Genomic DNA, 16,374 nt, shown 5'->3' with positions numbered 1-16,374 from the left:
ATGCCTGGTTTTCTTGGAAACAATGAGGAGAAAAATAAGCTGAAGGTAAGAATGAGAAGTGGAAAGAGTGGGATCCTTGAGGAGGAGGGACTGAGCAGAGGAAAGACCTCTGGAGACAAGAAGGTGGGACGAAGACAGATGTCCCAGAGGATGGAAACAAGAAAACATACAAATCTCTCTAGACACATAAACACATGAGATGTAACCTTCCTACCTACTATATTAACAAAGATGAAAATAATCATCATCAAGATTATGAGAAAATGAGTACTCTTGAAGAGGGAAATGTTTTGGGACAGTGGTTAGCAATGAGGTATCAAAAATGCAAAATGTACATAACCTTTGTCCCAACAATTTCACTTCTAAGAAATTATTCTAAGAACACATAATAGCAACAGTAGAATAACAGTGATAATGTGATGACAGCAAATATTTATTGAGCACTTATCATGTACCAGGCACTACTTTAAATATTTTGTATTACATATTATTTAACCCTCTGATTTGTCCTTCCAAGTACGCCCAGTCAGCATTGTAATTTTGAACAGGAAGAAACTAAGATACTGGTTTTAAGCAACTTGGTCAGGTCATATAGTAAGTTTAAAAAACGAAGCAAAGATATTCAAGGCATTGTTTTTCATTAAAATAATAAAAAAATTGAGGATCATCTACATGTTCATCCATAAGTATTGGTTACATGATGGTACATACATAATACTATGACAATCACTGGAAATTATAATACAACTGATCATAAAGGAGATTTATGACATACTGTTCAGTGGGGGAAAAAGCAAGATACAGTAGATTAAGGAAGATTCTATTTTTATATAATTGTACATATTTATACATATGTACAAGGCAAGATACCTATCACCAACTTATTTACTATAATTTTTTTTCAAATATTGGAGACAATAAGAAAGTAAAATTGACATGAAGATGAACATTTTTGAAAAATGTCCTTCTGGGCATCTTTCCATGTATATACAATTTCTCACTAAGAAAGCTATTCAAAAATTATAAGGCAACATTTCCCAAACTATTCCTTTGAACACAGTATATGAGTGTTTGATGATGATAATGACATTATTTTATTTTATTTTATTTTTTTGGGTGCTGGGGATCGAACCCAGGGCCATGTGCTTGCAAGGCAAGCACTCTACAGACTGAGCTATCGATTCCCCAGCCCCATGACATTATTTCTTGAAAAGAAATTCTGTGGTGTATAAGTTGGGGAAACTGCATCAAACAACATCAAAGAGAGACCTGCAAGACCAGGGGCAGATGACACGAATAATTCTGAATTATTTGACCATGGAATACAGTAGGTCTCACCCACCTACTCTAAGTCCTCTGCCCAGGCAGTCTGCTCTACTCTAGGTACTTGAAAACACTGCCTTCAGTATTCACTCAAGAAGCATTCACCAAACATCTGTATTATGAAACAGGATGTGGTCTCTTTTTATTCTCTCAGCTTCTAAATTTCCCTAAAATTTTGCTTCCTCCCTGAGCATCTCATATCTTTTTGTCATTTAGTACCATCTCCTTCCTTCAAGCTGAGTGAGCTGAATTTCTGATTTTGCTCATATATTTTACATGGCTATATTTGGAAAGAAAACCCGTATATACTTTCCTGAATTCCTCACAATGCACTGTACTCATGAAAAGGTTAATCTTTAAATGAACTAAAAGAGGAAATAATTGAGCTGAGAGTACATAAATCAAGTCACCAGAGTAATCATTTGTCTGACAAGCTTTAATTCTGAATGAGTGCTCTTTCTTGAAGAATTTAGTATAGTATTACACACAGGATCAACTAATTCCACTGCCTATTATAAACTGGTTTATGGACCTCTTGTAATTTTTTCTTACTTTTATTAACATAATTCCCTATCGCTTTCAATTCCTAGGTAAGGCCTTAAACCATCAGTAAATCAATAGGAGAAGTAGGTATACTTAAATATTTATATATATCACTACCTTCTTCCCAGAAGGATTTTAAGTAGTTTACACTAAAAAAATAAGGCAAGAGCTAACAGATACCGAGCATTTTCTAGGTGCCCAGAACTGTTCTAAAAGCTTTAAATTTACTCAATCCTCTGAACAAGGCTGCAAGGTAGGTGGTCAGGCAGTCTGCCTATGACTGAAGAACTAGGAAGAGTTAGAGCCGAGATGGGAACCCAGGCAGCCTGGCTCCAAAGCCTTTCCTCTTAACCTGAGAATCCTGTATTGTCTGTATAAAACCTCAAACCACAGGAAGGCAAAAGTCAGATCACAGAGGTTGGGGGCAGGTGGCAAGGAAGCCTGGGCACAGGAGACGGAAAAGTCCCTTACATTCAAATGCACTCACTTTGAACTGGTCTCAATGAGGTGCTCTACTTATACAGGGAATCTTGACTTTTCATCTTTTGGATTCTCAGGTAAACATTTCAATTTACTGCCATGGTGTGAGGACAGTCAAATCTATCACTATTTCACTTTCAATTCATGGAATAAAATCCCAAACCAGCCTAGATCATGTCAGGCTGGTATAATTTACTGGTGCAGAAAGGACTGTTTATTCAAAATCCCACCCACCACCCCACTTGTGGAGATATATAAAATAGGAAGCACTAGATTTTGAGTTAGGCTGAGTTATATTCTTTCTGAAAAAGTCCAGGTTAAATGCATGTCACTGATCACATACTAGTATCTCACCATGAATTGATTAATAGTATAAATGGTGAGTTACCTTATTAGGCTCAAAGTTTGTAGTTATTAATCCTGCCTGTACAACAATTATACTAGGAGTTTTTAAGAAACACTGACATCCAGGCCCTACCTCAGGTCAATTAAATCAGAACAGTGGTAGAGGGTGGCTGGGAAAGTGGGGCATCAGTATTAAATAAAATAATGCTCCTGCAATGATTTTAACACGCAGTCAGGGTTGTAAATATGCAATGTGATATTGCCGGGGAATGTGATACTAGGAAGCAGGGAGTACATGGGTTTTAGATGTCTGAATTAGAGTTGCTGCTCAGAAAGAGAGGTCCCTGAAAGTCAGGTAACTGGGCAATTGGGGAAGTGGCTTAGAAATAAGACAATTCAAAAAGAAGTGTGAGTACCCAGCTCACAAGACACAGTGAGATGGCTCTGACCTGGGATGAGGCTTTGAGCCAAGCTTTAATTTTCCATCATATCAGCCTTGACACTGAAGTTTCTCCAGTATGTGACCATTTTTTAAAAATTGGTGAATCAGGGCTGGGGCTGGGGGTGTAGCTCAGTTGGTAGAGTGCTCGCCTGGCAAGCACAAGGCCCTGGGTTCAATCCCCAAATAAAAGCCCAGATGAGACAATTTAACATGAATTGATCTCTTTTTGTGTCTCTTCATTCCTGTAGCATTCTAGGTTCACTCCTTTATCAACTTAAATGATGAGAAAAATACATATGTAGGCCTCACTGTTTGAACCACTCTATTAAATTATATTCCCTGAGGTCAACATTAGAAGCCATGAGATGAACAACGTTCGGCATTTTCATTTTACAGCCAAGGCTGGTCTTGTCCATTCTATGTTACTGACTGTTCCTTATATAATAGGATTCCATTCAGCTGTTTAGCAAGCATCAGTGTGATCATGAGGCAGTTCAACTTTCTGGGCTTCAGTTTCTCATCTGTCAAGTGTTGGGGACTGATACCTAAGAGGTAGGTTTTGGGTGGATTAGAAACAGATATGTTAAATTACTTAGCCCAGTGAATGAAAGAGAAAACTTTTTTTTGTGAATAAAATTTATAGTATAAGATGATATGGAATAACATTTATTTCAATTATAAACTTCTGACTTGAAATTTTAAGAAAATTAAACCACAAAAATCTGGGAAATAATGCAAACAGATGTTAAAAGTGATGATATATTTTGGTTAAATGCCCAGAAGCTAAAAAATTATGGAAATAAATTCAGCAACTCACCTTTCCATTTCCTGCAGAATGCTTTTGATGTCTTTGCCTAATTTAAACTTTTTTCCAAATGGAATGTCAGAAATAATAATATCGACACTGTCTGAAGGCAGTGGCAATTCTGAAATACAGAAACCAGAGAATCCTATTAAATATTAAAGGTTAAATATTGTAACCTAGATAATGAGAAAACTGAAGTACACAATTATTTTTGCATATTAAATAAAAATTAGGGTTGGTAATATTGCTTCTATTTAATCACATGATCCTAAGATGCTTTCCAAATATATAAAGATTAATAGTAATTACTGTGTTTTATCCTTTGAAAAAATGGTTTTTCAGATGTTATAAAATGATATAAGTTAAGTGGAATTTTAAATTAATTAGAAAACTCAATTCTCTAGACTTATTACATGCATAAGGAGTTGTGAGATTCAGGAAGAAATATGTGGTCTAGAAAATGTCTTTACAAAATTATATTCTATAATCATCATTTCCCTTTTCATTATTATGCATACATTTTTTCAAGTTAGATCTCTATCATTATATTTTTCAAGGGAACTTAAAAAGGTAAAAATATCTATATAATCCTAAATTTGGAGAAAATGATATAAGATCCAAAATCAACACCATGAATATCATCACTAAAGGAAACTAAATATGGTATCTGGGCATTAAATTTCTTGTTCCCCTTTTCTTCACAGCATTTCATTTCCATAAGGCAACATACCCGACCTTCATACCCACATTTCCTCAATGTGTCATCTTCTTCCCACCTGTCATCTCAGTCAAGTATCCATAAGGGAGAAGAAGATTTCTCAATTTTCAATGCAATGATGAAAACTAATCTTGTGGAAATACAATAAAGTTTAAATAATCTTTGTTAAATACCACATAAATTTTGGTGGTTAGCAGGAAATTCAGAGACAACCTCCCCCCCTTATCTGGCAAAGTCTAATGACCACTTGCTAGCTGTCTCCCAATCCTAACCCTTGTGTGGGAACAGCAGAAAAGTGCACTGTTAGAAAAAAGGAAGTAGGGTAACAGTCTTTCAAACCCAGGCAGGAATTTTTTTTTTTTTTCCATTTTTGTTTGTTTTGCAGTTCTGGGAATTGAACCCCAGGCAAGCATTCTGCCACTGAGCCAATGCCCACCCAAGATATGTTTAACTTCATGTGCTTGGCTTTAGAGTGCTGATACTGGACACATCTATTTCAGCATTTCTATACTTTTTGCAAAAATGACTAAAGACAATAAATAATGAAGGAAATCACAGTTATCAAATGTTTTATATATAAGGAACCACATGATACTTTACTCAACTTTGCTTAATTCCAAGTCTTTCTTCTGCCTGATACCACACACACACACACACAGGGTACCTACCCATGTTCACTTTTTTTCCTTCTGGTTGTTCTCCATTTTTAGAATATTGTATAATTTTCTAAACTGCTTTATAAATAACTTTAGAAGGAATAAAATTCACATAGGTAGACAAGAATAATTTTTTAAAAGTTCCAGAATTAAGCAGTGGCATCTTCCAAATGAGCACAAAAGAATCTAAACTTCCACTGCTGTGGTGTGTAGGGCAGGCTGGGGTATCTGACAGCCTGCTGTATTTGGCTCTGTTATTCACTAGGGGACTCTGGGAGGGTACTGCCTCAGTTACCTCATCTGTAAAATGGGATGGTAGTATCTACCTTAGAAGTTAATAAGTGAGGTAACATATGGGAAATATTTGGAACAGTGCCTGGCACATGGTGAGCACTCAATGGCTTCTAGTTATTTTTCAGTTATTATTTACAATGTCCTCTCTGATGTCAGGAGATGACAGTCAGGTGGGGCCCAGTGGGCCAGGATCCTTCAAAGGTTCAGCAGAAGAAACTTCTAAAACCATGAGCACCTAACCCATAGGACTCAACACACAGTAAAACCTTTTTAATTATTAAATACTTTAAACTGCCTGTGAACAATTTGCTTGTAACTAAGGAGATAAGACTAAAATAGAAATAGCTCAAAACAAGCAAAAATCATTTTTTAAACACCTCTTCAGGATGACCGAAGAACATGAAAAAAAATTTAGTTTGAAAATACTAGTTGCTCTGAACAAAAGAACTACCCTATTTTCCCCCCTTTTCTGAGAGAAAAAAGGGTAAAAAATGCCTAAAACTCAGGATTATGGCACCCAAGTATTTTCTTCCGGTAGGTTTAAGGGCCTTCCAGGTATCTTTTTCATGCATATACTTATGACTAGGTTGGCTGAGGGCTTTTATAGGGTTGATCACATCCTTCTTCCTAGTTTTCTCCCTTATACTTTTTGCTGTTTGTTATTCTTTCCAGTGTTCAGGTTTATCACATTTTTGTTTTGTCACATAACACTAATTCCCACAGTTTAAATTAATTCAATCCTCATCACCAATTATTTTCCCTTGACTTTCTTTGTTCCTCCGATGAGTCATCTCTTAAATGTCTGGATTTTATTAAAAATTCCCCTCCCCCAAAAGCCCATCACTGAAATGTTGCCTGAACTGTTTCATATTGAAAATATCTGCTCAAAAATGACATTTTGGTTATGTGTAATATTTCTGTGTCACATACTGCTTCAGTAACCTTGTAAACAGGATCTCAGAACCTTATAAATAAACACTATTCTATTGGCAATTGCTCTATAACTTTGCTTCTTTCCACTGTGGCCAAAATAAAATGTGAAGTTCACTGCATTAGATCATTACCTTCCCTGGTTTAGTTGCTGCTAGGAGATTTTTTCCCTTTATGTTTATTATTCTGTTTGTCATTTCAATGAAGTGTGGGAGAGTACAAATCCTTCACTGAAATTTTCATCTGCCATCTTAATCCAGAAGTCTATAATAATTACATAAGCACCACGTAGTGTGGCATGTGGATTGGTTGCCATACAAACAGTCCAATCAGGAACACTGCCAAGAATAAGGATGCTATAAGCAAAGTTTATACTTATGAAACACTTACTACTCCACAAATTGGCTTATTATGGAAACCTAAAAATAAGGTATCCATGAGCATTTTAATGCACTTTTAAAATGTTAATGTTAAAAGTAATAAGCAAGATAATTATTTGTGGTATGTATTCATTCACACACTGACTAGCTTTTTTAGATGCATTGGTTGCATGTCATCACTGGTATTTTTCTGAAAAATAAAGTGTTTTTAAAAATAGGAACTTTAAATCTTTTTTTTTAAATATAAAACTGCCTGTGATCTTCAAAGTTTCACTTTCATGTTTAAAAAACTTCTCTTAAATTACAATATCTTTATTTGAGAAAATACTTTGTCGACATGTGCTAAAGTAACTCTAGAGATCAGAGCCAATTTTGTAAAATGGAAGATACTCTTGATTCTTCTCAATTCTATCTTTTTTTTTTATATGGATAATATAAAGATTTCAGCCCTTAGTTCACAGTCCTTCCAGAGTGCCTTTGACAAATATTTCCACAACACAAAATTCAAGTTGGTTCTACTATTCTTTTGTTTTACCAGATTTAGATGCTGCAAAATTAAGGCCTTCTCAATTTCATTCCACTCCATTCTAGAAGACACAGATGTTTAATTAAAATGATGAAAATCATCAGGAGAGTCTTCCCATAATATATTCAAAGTATATTTACAGATTTTGAGAATTAAATCTTGAACATTACTGAGTTTGCAATAATGTGTTCATGTCTTTCTTGGTATTTTTAGAGATAGATTTAAATGTCTTCTTGTTCCAACTTTGTTTTTAATAACTGCAATTCACTAAAAAATTCAAAATCACAGTTGTTACTCCAGTTGCTGAAAGCTTTGATTACAGATTGACAATGGATTTTGAACAAAATGAAACCAAAATTAGGTAACTTGTTTATTTTTTAAACAAAGTGTATTGCACTATTGTAGGACTGCTTTACAAAGTAGTTGTTCAAAAGCTTAAACTTTTAAATCCAACTGATGATATTGCAAAGAGAGAAAAGTGTACTACTACCATATTGAAATACAGTTTTGCATCTGAGCAAAACTTCGTTACAAATAGCTTGCAGTTCAGTTACTCTGTGTATGTTTAAAAAATAAAGTGCTGATTATTTTGATAACTTAAAGTTTCTATATCAATTAACAAAAGGCTGCAAACTGGAGGTATTATGAATTATATGGTACCATGTTAAATTTTAGGTACTTTTTTGCTGCACAGGTTTTAGCAAGATACCAATTTTTCTCATGTTTTGGTCTACCAAATTAATCCATAAGTGGAGACACGTGCAATGCTAACTAAATTAATAGTAACATTCACAAGGATGTTTCATTTTTCACAAAGAAAAATCCTCTACATTTCCAAGAATTGTGGGGAAGAAAGCTGAACCCCTACTGGAATTGACTTAATTTGATTTTCTTTGGAAGCATCCAAAGATATTGATACAAAATGGGCAATATTTGTCGGCAAAGGTCTTCTAGTGGAGCTAAAATATCAACAGCCATAGTTTCATTTTGCTTATGCACATGAGAAAACTTGGAATTGAATATGAGCAAAATTAATTTAGAAGAATAGTCATTTAATCTAAATGAAAAGTCATGCTTCATGGAGTGATACTTAAATGCATCTTCTTCAGCTTCATGTTATAAATAATTGGCTTTGGCCAAGTAGTCTTAAAATAACCACGAGGTTTTGAAGTAAATGCTAGCTGCCGCCATAAAACTTTTTCATTTGGGCCCTCGGCCGATGGTAAATGTCAACAGACAAGTTACACGTTCATCATTAGCTTTCTGGAGAAATGGAAACTCAGTACCTTTTCATTTAAAATGCCCTTTTAAAAACTTATTGCTGCTGAAAGTTTATTATAAAACAGAAGTGCTTCTGAATGATAAAATGATACCACATGATCACATAGTACATACAATCATGATACTGCACCATTAATGAAAAAGCCTTTGTTTCTAGGGCACTCTCTCTGTGGTAGCTTCTTGTCCCCCATTTCCTATACATACTTCATGGACAACCAACCCCCTGGATTCCACTTTCCCTGACACTCCAAACAGGAAGCCGGGCAGCTTCCTGAATCTTGTAGAAGATGGCATGGGCCACAAGATGCCATGCTGAAACAGCAGGGGCCAAGGTAGCAGGCAGAATGAGTGTCGAGGAAAAAGCACTTGTGTGCAGGAAAAGGCACATGTTATGGGGCGCTGACAAGACATCGCAGAAAAAAGGCTATCCTACTATAATGAACAACACCTGAGAGCAAGCACAGGAGTTGCAATAATCTTGTTTTAAATTCTACCACTAAAGTGACAGGTGACGGCCTCTATAAGGTTTAATCGGGAATGCTGAAAACATTCCCTTTTACCTACTTATGCTTTTGGCATTTTAACTAGATCCTAAATGTGTTTCTCTGGCTCAAATCTGATTGTTACAGCTTCCATCTTATACTGAGAATGTAAATATATCCACAGACTAAAACCCAAACAGTGACTAATTGTTATTTCCTTGGATAATTTATGACATAATATTCATTTGATTCTAAATTTCCATGATGATTAACACTCAGAATAAATACATACAATTGCTTTTTTTTATACTAGTACAGTTATAAAACAAGTGAATGTTACTTTAAAAAGAAAAAATAAAGTCATGAAAGTACAATAGAGAGAATGAGATTATGATTGTGTAGAAATATAAACCATGATGGGTGTTTCTTAGACATAACCACACTTACAGAGGTCTTTAATTCATGATATATATTAGGCACTATGCCATATGGGTTAATGTATAAATCCTCACCAAAGCCCCAGGAAGTAGTATCATCCTCATCTTGTAAATACAAAGAAGACAGAGGTTCAGATTTCTCACACAGCCACACAGAAAAGAAACAATGATAAAGCCAAGATTCACACATGCTCTTAGTTACTACAGATAAAGGTGTGAGATCCTGAAATCTGTCAGTATTAAAAAGGGATTCATGGATCTCAGTGTTCTACATTGTATTTATGATTATAGTTGTTAAAGGCAAAACCAAACTAACAAAGAAAATACTTTAGTTAGAATATTCAACTCTAACATAAGAGATATGCAGTAGAGGGCTGATAATTAAAGAGTTAATACTGGTTCTGTTAGTAAGATACACAGATTCCCCAGACTGAAATTTAACATCAAAGTGTGTGATGATAAAACAGCTTACAATAGATGCTTTAATCTTTCTTCCTGAAAGCCATTCTAAAAATAAGTAATTCACTGAAGAAAAATCTATAAATGATATAACATGAAAAACATTCAACTCAGTAATAGTCAAAGAAAGGTATTTAAACAAATCAAATTTGTAAAGTTTTAAAAACTAATAAAAATGGTAATGCATCAATCAAGGATTCTGGAAATGTGCACCAACTTCTGCTGCTAGTTTGGTGTGACCTATCTACTGGCCTCCCCTCTGCCTTCTCCTGTCCTAAGGGTGCTGGTGTTCAGCTCCATGCTCCATTCCTCATGTCTACAGGGTAGTCTGGAGAATGTAAAGGTTCCAAACCATTGTTCTGGTTGATGAATTGATTCCAATTTCCTTAAAGACCTCAGACACAACATATTTAAGAAAATTAGGGTCTATGAAAGCTCTTAATTTCAGTTTGATCATCCCTTAGTTTACTTTAGAAACTTGTGTCTTACACACAGAGTCTTACTAGAAACCTTGACAGAATGGCTAAAAAAGCAGTCACTGGCCACAATCAACTGTGAGATCTCAGTGAACCACACAATTTCTTTGTGGTTGCTTTATTAAGCTTTTACACAAAAGTCATCTTAATGTTTTGTTCTGCTGATACTCATCTTTCCTACTTTTCCTTTGTAATAAAAAATTTTAAACAGTATTTTGTTCCTCTCGATTATAGGCTTGATACCTATTCAGTGCCAAGAAACTCAAATTCCTTAGCTGGAAATTAGACATGATATTTTTAAAGGAGAGGTGTATTAAGGAAAAAGAGAAGAAATAAAGGAATGTGAGGTTTCTCTAAAATAATCTGAATACTATGGATGTTAGAGATACGTTACTTCAACAGGACTCTACAGACTTGATTCCCGGTCAAGTTTGTCACTGCTGATTTCATAACAGTCAAGAGGTGGCAATGGTTTCTCTACCTCCTAGATGACCAACTGTCTAGGTTTGCCCCTGGACTTTCTGGCTTCTTGAAAGTACTGGTTTAGCAAACTGGGACAGGTAGTTATCTTACTCCTGCATATACTGGGGATACTGTCTAAGGTGAGGTAAGTAGAAGGGAAAATAACGCAGAACAGTTTATATAGTTTATCTGAAAGAAATGAAAATAATAATAATTATACTGCTCTCTTATGCCTCTATTAAATGGTCCCAGAGTGTGAAATAAGAACAATTCAGATGTATAAATACCACTTAAAAAGGCATGCTTTTACTTAAATGCTTATGGAAAGTATATAACCGTTGCTTCCCAATCATAAAACTTTTGAAATATTAAAAAGTTACAATTCTGAAAGTAAAGTATTAGCCCCATAGATATAAGGTACAGAAATTAAACCTCTACACATAGAAAATGACTCTTGCTTTTATTATCTTACCTATAACAGAGACTTTAAGTAACTCAATTTTATCCTTAAGGCCTGCAGCTTTCAGGTTGTCACATGCACCAAGTAACTGTGAGTCGCTGACATCAGCACCCATGTAATATGCACTCTATGGGGAAAGAAATCCATGTTTTAAGTATAAATACAACTGTTAGATATTTAGAAGTTAAGGACATCTTGTATTTTCTCGAAATGGTGAAAATTAAATTAATTTTTTAAATTCAAGTTATAACAAAATTTATAGTGTTCTTTTGTAAGAATACTAAATAAATTAAAAATTAGAAGTTTTCATTAAAGTTTTAAAATCTGTTAACATTTTACCATTACAAATGCCTAAAGAATTTTGGGATTAATATAATCTAATCCCCATGATTAGTTAGTGGAATCCTGTCAGAGAGAAAAGAAGTAACACAACAATTTAAATAAACCCTTCAGAAACTATTTTCATAATAGTGAAGGATATTCATGTAATTACAAATAATCCCTAAACGGACAATATACTTATAAATAATTGGCAAGTTACTACACACACTGATTAAAGTAAATACATTACATGGTTTATACCAAACTTTACGACTTACTGGCCATTCTTTAGCAGCTTCCAAAAGTATTGTTCCAAGTCCACACATTGGATCTAAAACAAATGCACCAGCCTATAAATAGAAATATGAATTTGGTATTATTAAATCTACCATAATAGGTCTACCATAAAATAAATCTCCTTCTAAGCCTGGAGGAGTCCATATTTCAGGAATAAAGACTCCTTTTCATACTTTAATAGGTGTTTCAGGTAGTTAAAGCCCTAGAACAGGAATGTGTTCGCCATGTTTGAAGATAAGGAGGGAGGCCCTTGCGACCAGAGCACAATGAGAGAGAAGGAAAAGATGGTGGTACTGTCAGGGAGGTAGCCAGGGGATGCCATCCAGGAGAGCTAGGGTATGCTGCGTGTACAACAACCCTAAACCTCAGAGGTCTAAACGAACACCCAGCTCATATTACACACCTGCAGTAGGACACCTGGGCCTTCTGCTCCTCACTCTGGAACCCAGGCTGATGAAGCAGTCACCATCGGAGTGCTGCCAGTACTGTGGCAGAGGGAGCGAAGGCGTGACACACTGTGCTGAAAGGTGCCACATCACTTCCACCAGCACTCAAATGGGTGAGGCATGAACTCAATGGTGCACGTGGTTTCAAGGACCCAGGAAATCAATCCCATATGCATTTAGGAGAATAGGAATTTGGAGGAAAAACTAATCAATCCCACTCTGGAGATCACATCATGTCAGATCTTGTAGACACTGAAAGGATTCTAGTGCTATTTTTAAGGATGAGCTGTTGGGGGCTGTGCCATGTTGGCGGCGCCAGGATGGCGCCTGATCACAACGGCAGTGAGGAGGTTAATTGACATAAGCACACTCAGGTGATTTTCTCGCCCACGCACACAATGTATGCGCATGTGTTCTCGAGCACTAATTGCCTGCTCTGAGCGACTCGCCTAATCTTTGCTTAAGAGGCTGGCCCTGCTCTCCGCCTCCTGGAGGTGATATAAGCGTAGGCGGAGCGAGACAGAGACACAGCAGCCATTAGCAGAAAAGCAGTAGAAGACTCACACACGGAAGCAGCTAGACACGCCACAGCAGCCATTAGCAAAAAAGCAGCTAGATGCGCGGCAGTAGCTAGTAGGGACATACGCAACAGCAGCCAGAGAAGCAGAAGAACACGCGGGGCAGCAGCGAGTAGGGGCTGCGGCGGAAGGCAGATGGCAGAACGGAGAACTGAGATGCATCACTAGGGCACCTTAGGTAGACGTATCCTTAGTTCACAGGATGCAGGACTTTAAGGCGTAGCAAGGCTCTTCCTCGAAGCTCTAAGCAAAGCCTGTCCTTCTCTCAAAGTCTCTCTTAAGCAAAGTCTCTTTCTCTCTGATAAGCAAAGTCTCTCTCTCTCTCTCCTCTCAAAGCAAGTAAACCTCATTTCCTCTATCCTCTACAAACAAGCAAGAAAGCAGTGCACTAAAGAGAAAGATAGAAGTGCCTCAGTTTCCACTCCACCACCCATAAGACCTGTGCAAGTTGTTGCTGCAAGCGGTGACAAATATCCACGGATTTTGGAACCGCAAAGAGCCAGCGACAAATGGTGGCCCGTACGGGGAATGGTGGCCCGTCTGGGGAATGGGGGAGCATGTGGGGAAGGAAAATTAGCAACAACCTTACAGGAAAAAAAAGGGAAATCTGCACGGTGGGGATACTGAGGAACCTCACAGGAATAGGGCAAGGGAAAATTCAAGATCCACCTCCGGGAATAGATACAGCAGGGAAAGTAGGAACCTCGCAGAAGTCTCTGGTCAGAGCAGTTTAAGGGCGAGGGATAGTAAAAAGAAATAGTGTTGGTTAAAAACTAAAGGTCATATACCATAAAGTTATAGGGAAGATCAGTGTAGTAAGAAGAAGATGGAGAGGGAGGGAGGAGGGAGGAGAAAGGGAGGACATGTGGAATTAATTTAACAAAATCAAGCTATGTGCATACGCAGATATGCCACAGGGACTTCCTCCTTTATGTATATGTAGAAAGCACCTATCAAAAATAATAAACAAAGGAGCGAAAGGAAGATTAGTAGAGTTGAGGGAGGAGTGGAGAGAAAGCGGGGAAATGGGGACTGAAATAGAGTACATCAAAGTTCACGCATGTGATTTTGTCAGAATGAACCCAACCACTATGTGTAACTGTAATGTTCTAACAACAAGAAAAAAGACCAAAAAAAAAAAAAGTCACAAGTGTGGATAAGCAAAGGAAATGATTACAATGACAGAGCATAGAATTCAAGCTGTGAAGGAGGGAATGAGGACAGGTGGTGAGTGACCAATAGCAGGTCAAATGACTGAAGGTCCCTGGAGAAATCCTTAGGGAACCAGTGGAAGCAAACAGGAAAGAGAAGGTAGTTAAGAGAAGAAACCATAGTGGGTCTAACTATGTTGCACAGTCTGGTCTTGAATTCCTGGGCTCAAGTGATTCTCCTGTTTAAGCCTCTGGAGAAGCTGGGACTACAGGTGCATACCACCACGCCAGGGTAAAAACAAGATTTTTGAGAAATCTGGAAGGGATATCGTTCTGGGAATGATAAGGCCTAGGATCCATCCAGGGCAGATCCTTGGAGGTAGGGAAACCAAAACACTAAGAGGCAGGTTATTGACTTGCTATGAAGATCATAAAGAATTACAGGGCCAGGGATGTAGCTCAGTGGCAGAGTGAGTGCTTGACTAGCATGCATGAAGCTCTGTATTTGATCCTCAGTACCGCACACATGCAAATTATGATAGGAATATGGTTTACACTGTAATAAGATTACAGAGAGTGAGATCTAAACATGACTGGGATGCTCTAAAGGTATGTGCTTCAAGGGCACTGAGAGATTCTGAGCAGAAGGGAGGAATCAATTATCCAGAAGGGGTGATAAGGAGCAAGCAGGACACCTACCCCACCTTCAGGCCTAGTGGTACTCAGATGTGGGAGAAAAAACATCCATCACTTGATATAACTACAGAGGAAGCAGGGTCCTCAGTGGACAGCCAGGTATCAGTCAGAGCCAGAGGGTACCTAATGGAAAGAAGCAAAGTATTCTTCAGGAGAGAGAAATGTTTCCCTGGCATAATTTCTAAGGAGAACATAAAATGGAGGGGAAGTAAGTTAACAGAATGGCAATTTTGTTTAAAATTAATAGTATGAGAATGAATTATGATTTTAAAATGTGCCAGGCATTATGTTCTTCCCCTGAGGTCTGTGTTCAGTGAGGTAATCTGACCTTAGATAACTTTAAGTATCTTCATTTTACCTTATGATCTTTTCTACTCATGACATTTGCAGACACAGACTACTTCCCAGACATAGAGTATTATTTCTGTTGCTCAAAATAATAACCAAGATTTATTATAGAACTCGATTTTCCTTACTCATTATGGTATATAGGAGGGAGAAACACTATGGGAAATGTGAAAAATACCTGACATCCCCATTTTGAAATTAAATCTTTAGTTGCATTGGCCTACCCAAGGCTGAGCTGTCTAGACACTGCTCTGGGTACAAGCTCCAAAGGGGCCCTGGGATCAGGCTGGTAATGAGTCATCTTCCTCTTCTCACATGCTTTCTCAGACCTCCTTTGTTGGTAAGGAGACACATTTGGAGAAACATTTCTAACTCTTGGTACATGCAGGCAAACTGATAGAAAGGAAAAATTTTTATCAAGCATTACCTTTGGATAATTTTGATCATTTGTTTTTGACTTTTCTGAAAAATACATGTTTATATTAAGATAAAAGTAACATTTCAAATTTGTAGGTGGGTATATAAATTTATATTTAAATATAAACTTTGAACCACCAGCAGTTTAGAAAAGATTAAACTGTAATCATTCTTCTTTCCTCACCCTAAATGAAATTTGGGATCAAGATTTAAATCAAATAAAGAAAAGCATATGTTCTGGGTACATGGTAATCTGATAGTAAATCTTCTACTACTAACCCCAAACTATTAAATTTTGTTGAACCAAGTGATGGTCAGAGATACCATTTACAGGATTTCAACCATTGAAAATACTTTAGCAACTATACTGTGGCCCTAGTGAGTCAACAGAGGAAAATAATGGGACATCTAAAGGGATGTGGTTCCCTTCCCAACGTAACAGAGCTAGAGGAGGCACATAAAGATTTGGATAAAGAAAGTAAGAGTGAAATGTGACACACATACCTTTCTGAAGCTAAAAAATTATGGTTTTTAAATTTAAAATATCAATAAGTGAAGTAGATGTTAAAGCAGAACATGTTAAAGAAGAACATCTCTCTGTGACTTTTATTATAACTCAGA

At 36.8% G+C, this 16,374-nt stretch overlaps 1 protein-coding gene across 1 annotated transcript in view; it reads right to left on the bottom strand.

The window, feature by feature from the left end:
* Positions 1-16,374, bottom strand: part of THUMPD2 (THUMP domain 2 tRNA and snRNA guanosine methyltransferase) — a 39,277-nt gene that overhangs the window by 1,886 nt on the left and 21,017 nt on the right. Inside the window, exons 7-9 of the mRNA XM_079111129.1 lie at positions 12,099-12,170; positions 11,512-11,626; positions 3,951-4,059 (exon numbers count right to left, since the gene is read on the bottom strand). Of these exons, the coding sequence (XP_078967255.1) occupies positions 3,951-4,059; positions 11,512-11,626; positions 12,099-12,170 (296 nt within the window). The remainder of the gene's footprint in view (positions 1-3,950; positions 4,060-11,511; positions 11,627-12,098; positions 12,171-16,374) is intronic.

The sequence above is a fragment of the Sciurus vulgaris genome, assembly GCF_902686455.1.
Source record: "Sciurus vulgaris genome assembly, chromosome: 14".
Lineage (NCBI taxonomy): Eukaryota > Metazoa > Chordata > Mammalia > Rodentia > Sciuridae > Sciurus > Sciurus vulgaris.
The sequence above is the reverse complement of the archived record's forward strand: the minus strand, read 5'-3'. Positions and strand labels throughout refer to the sequence as shown.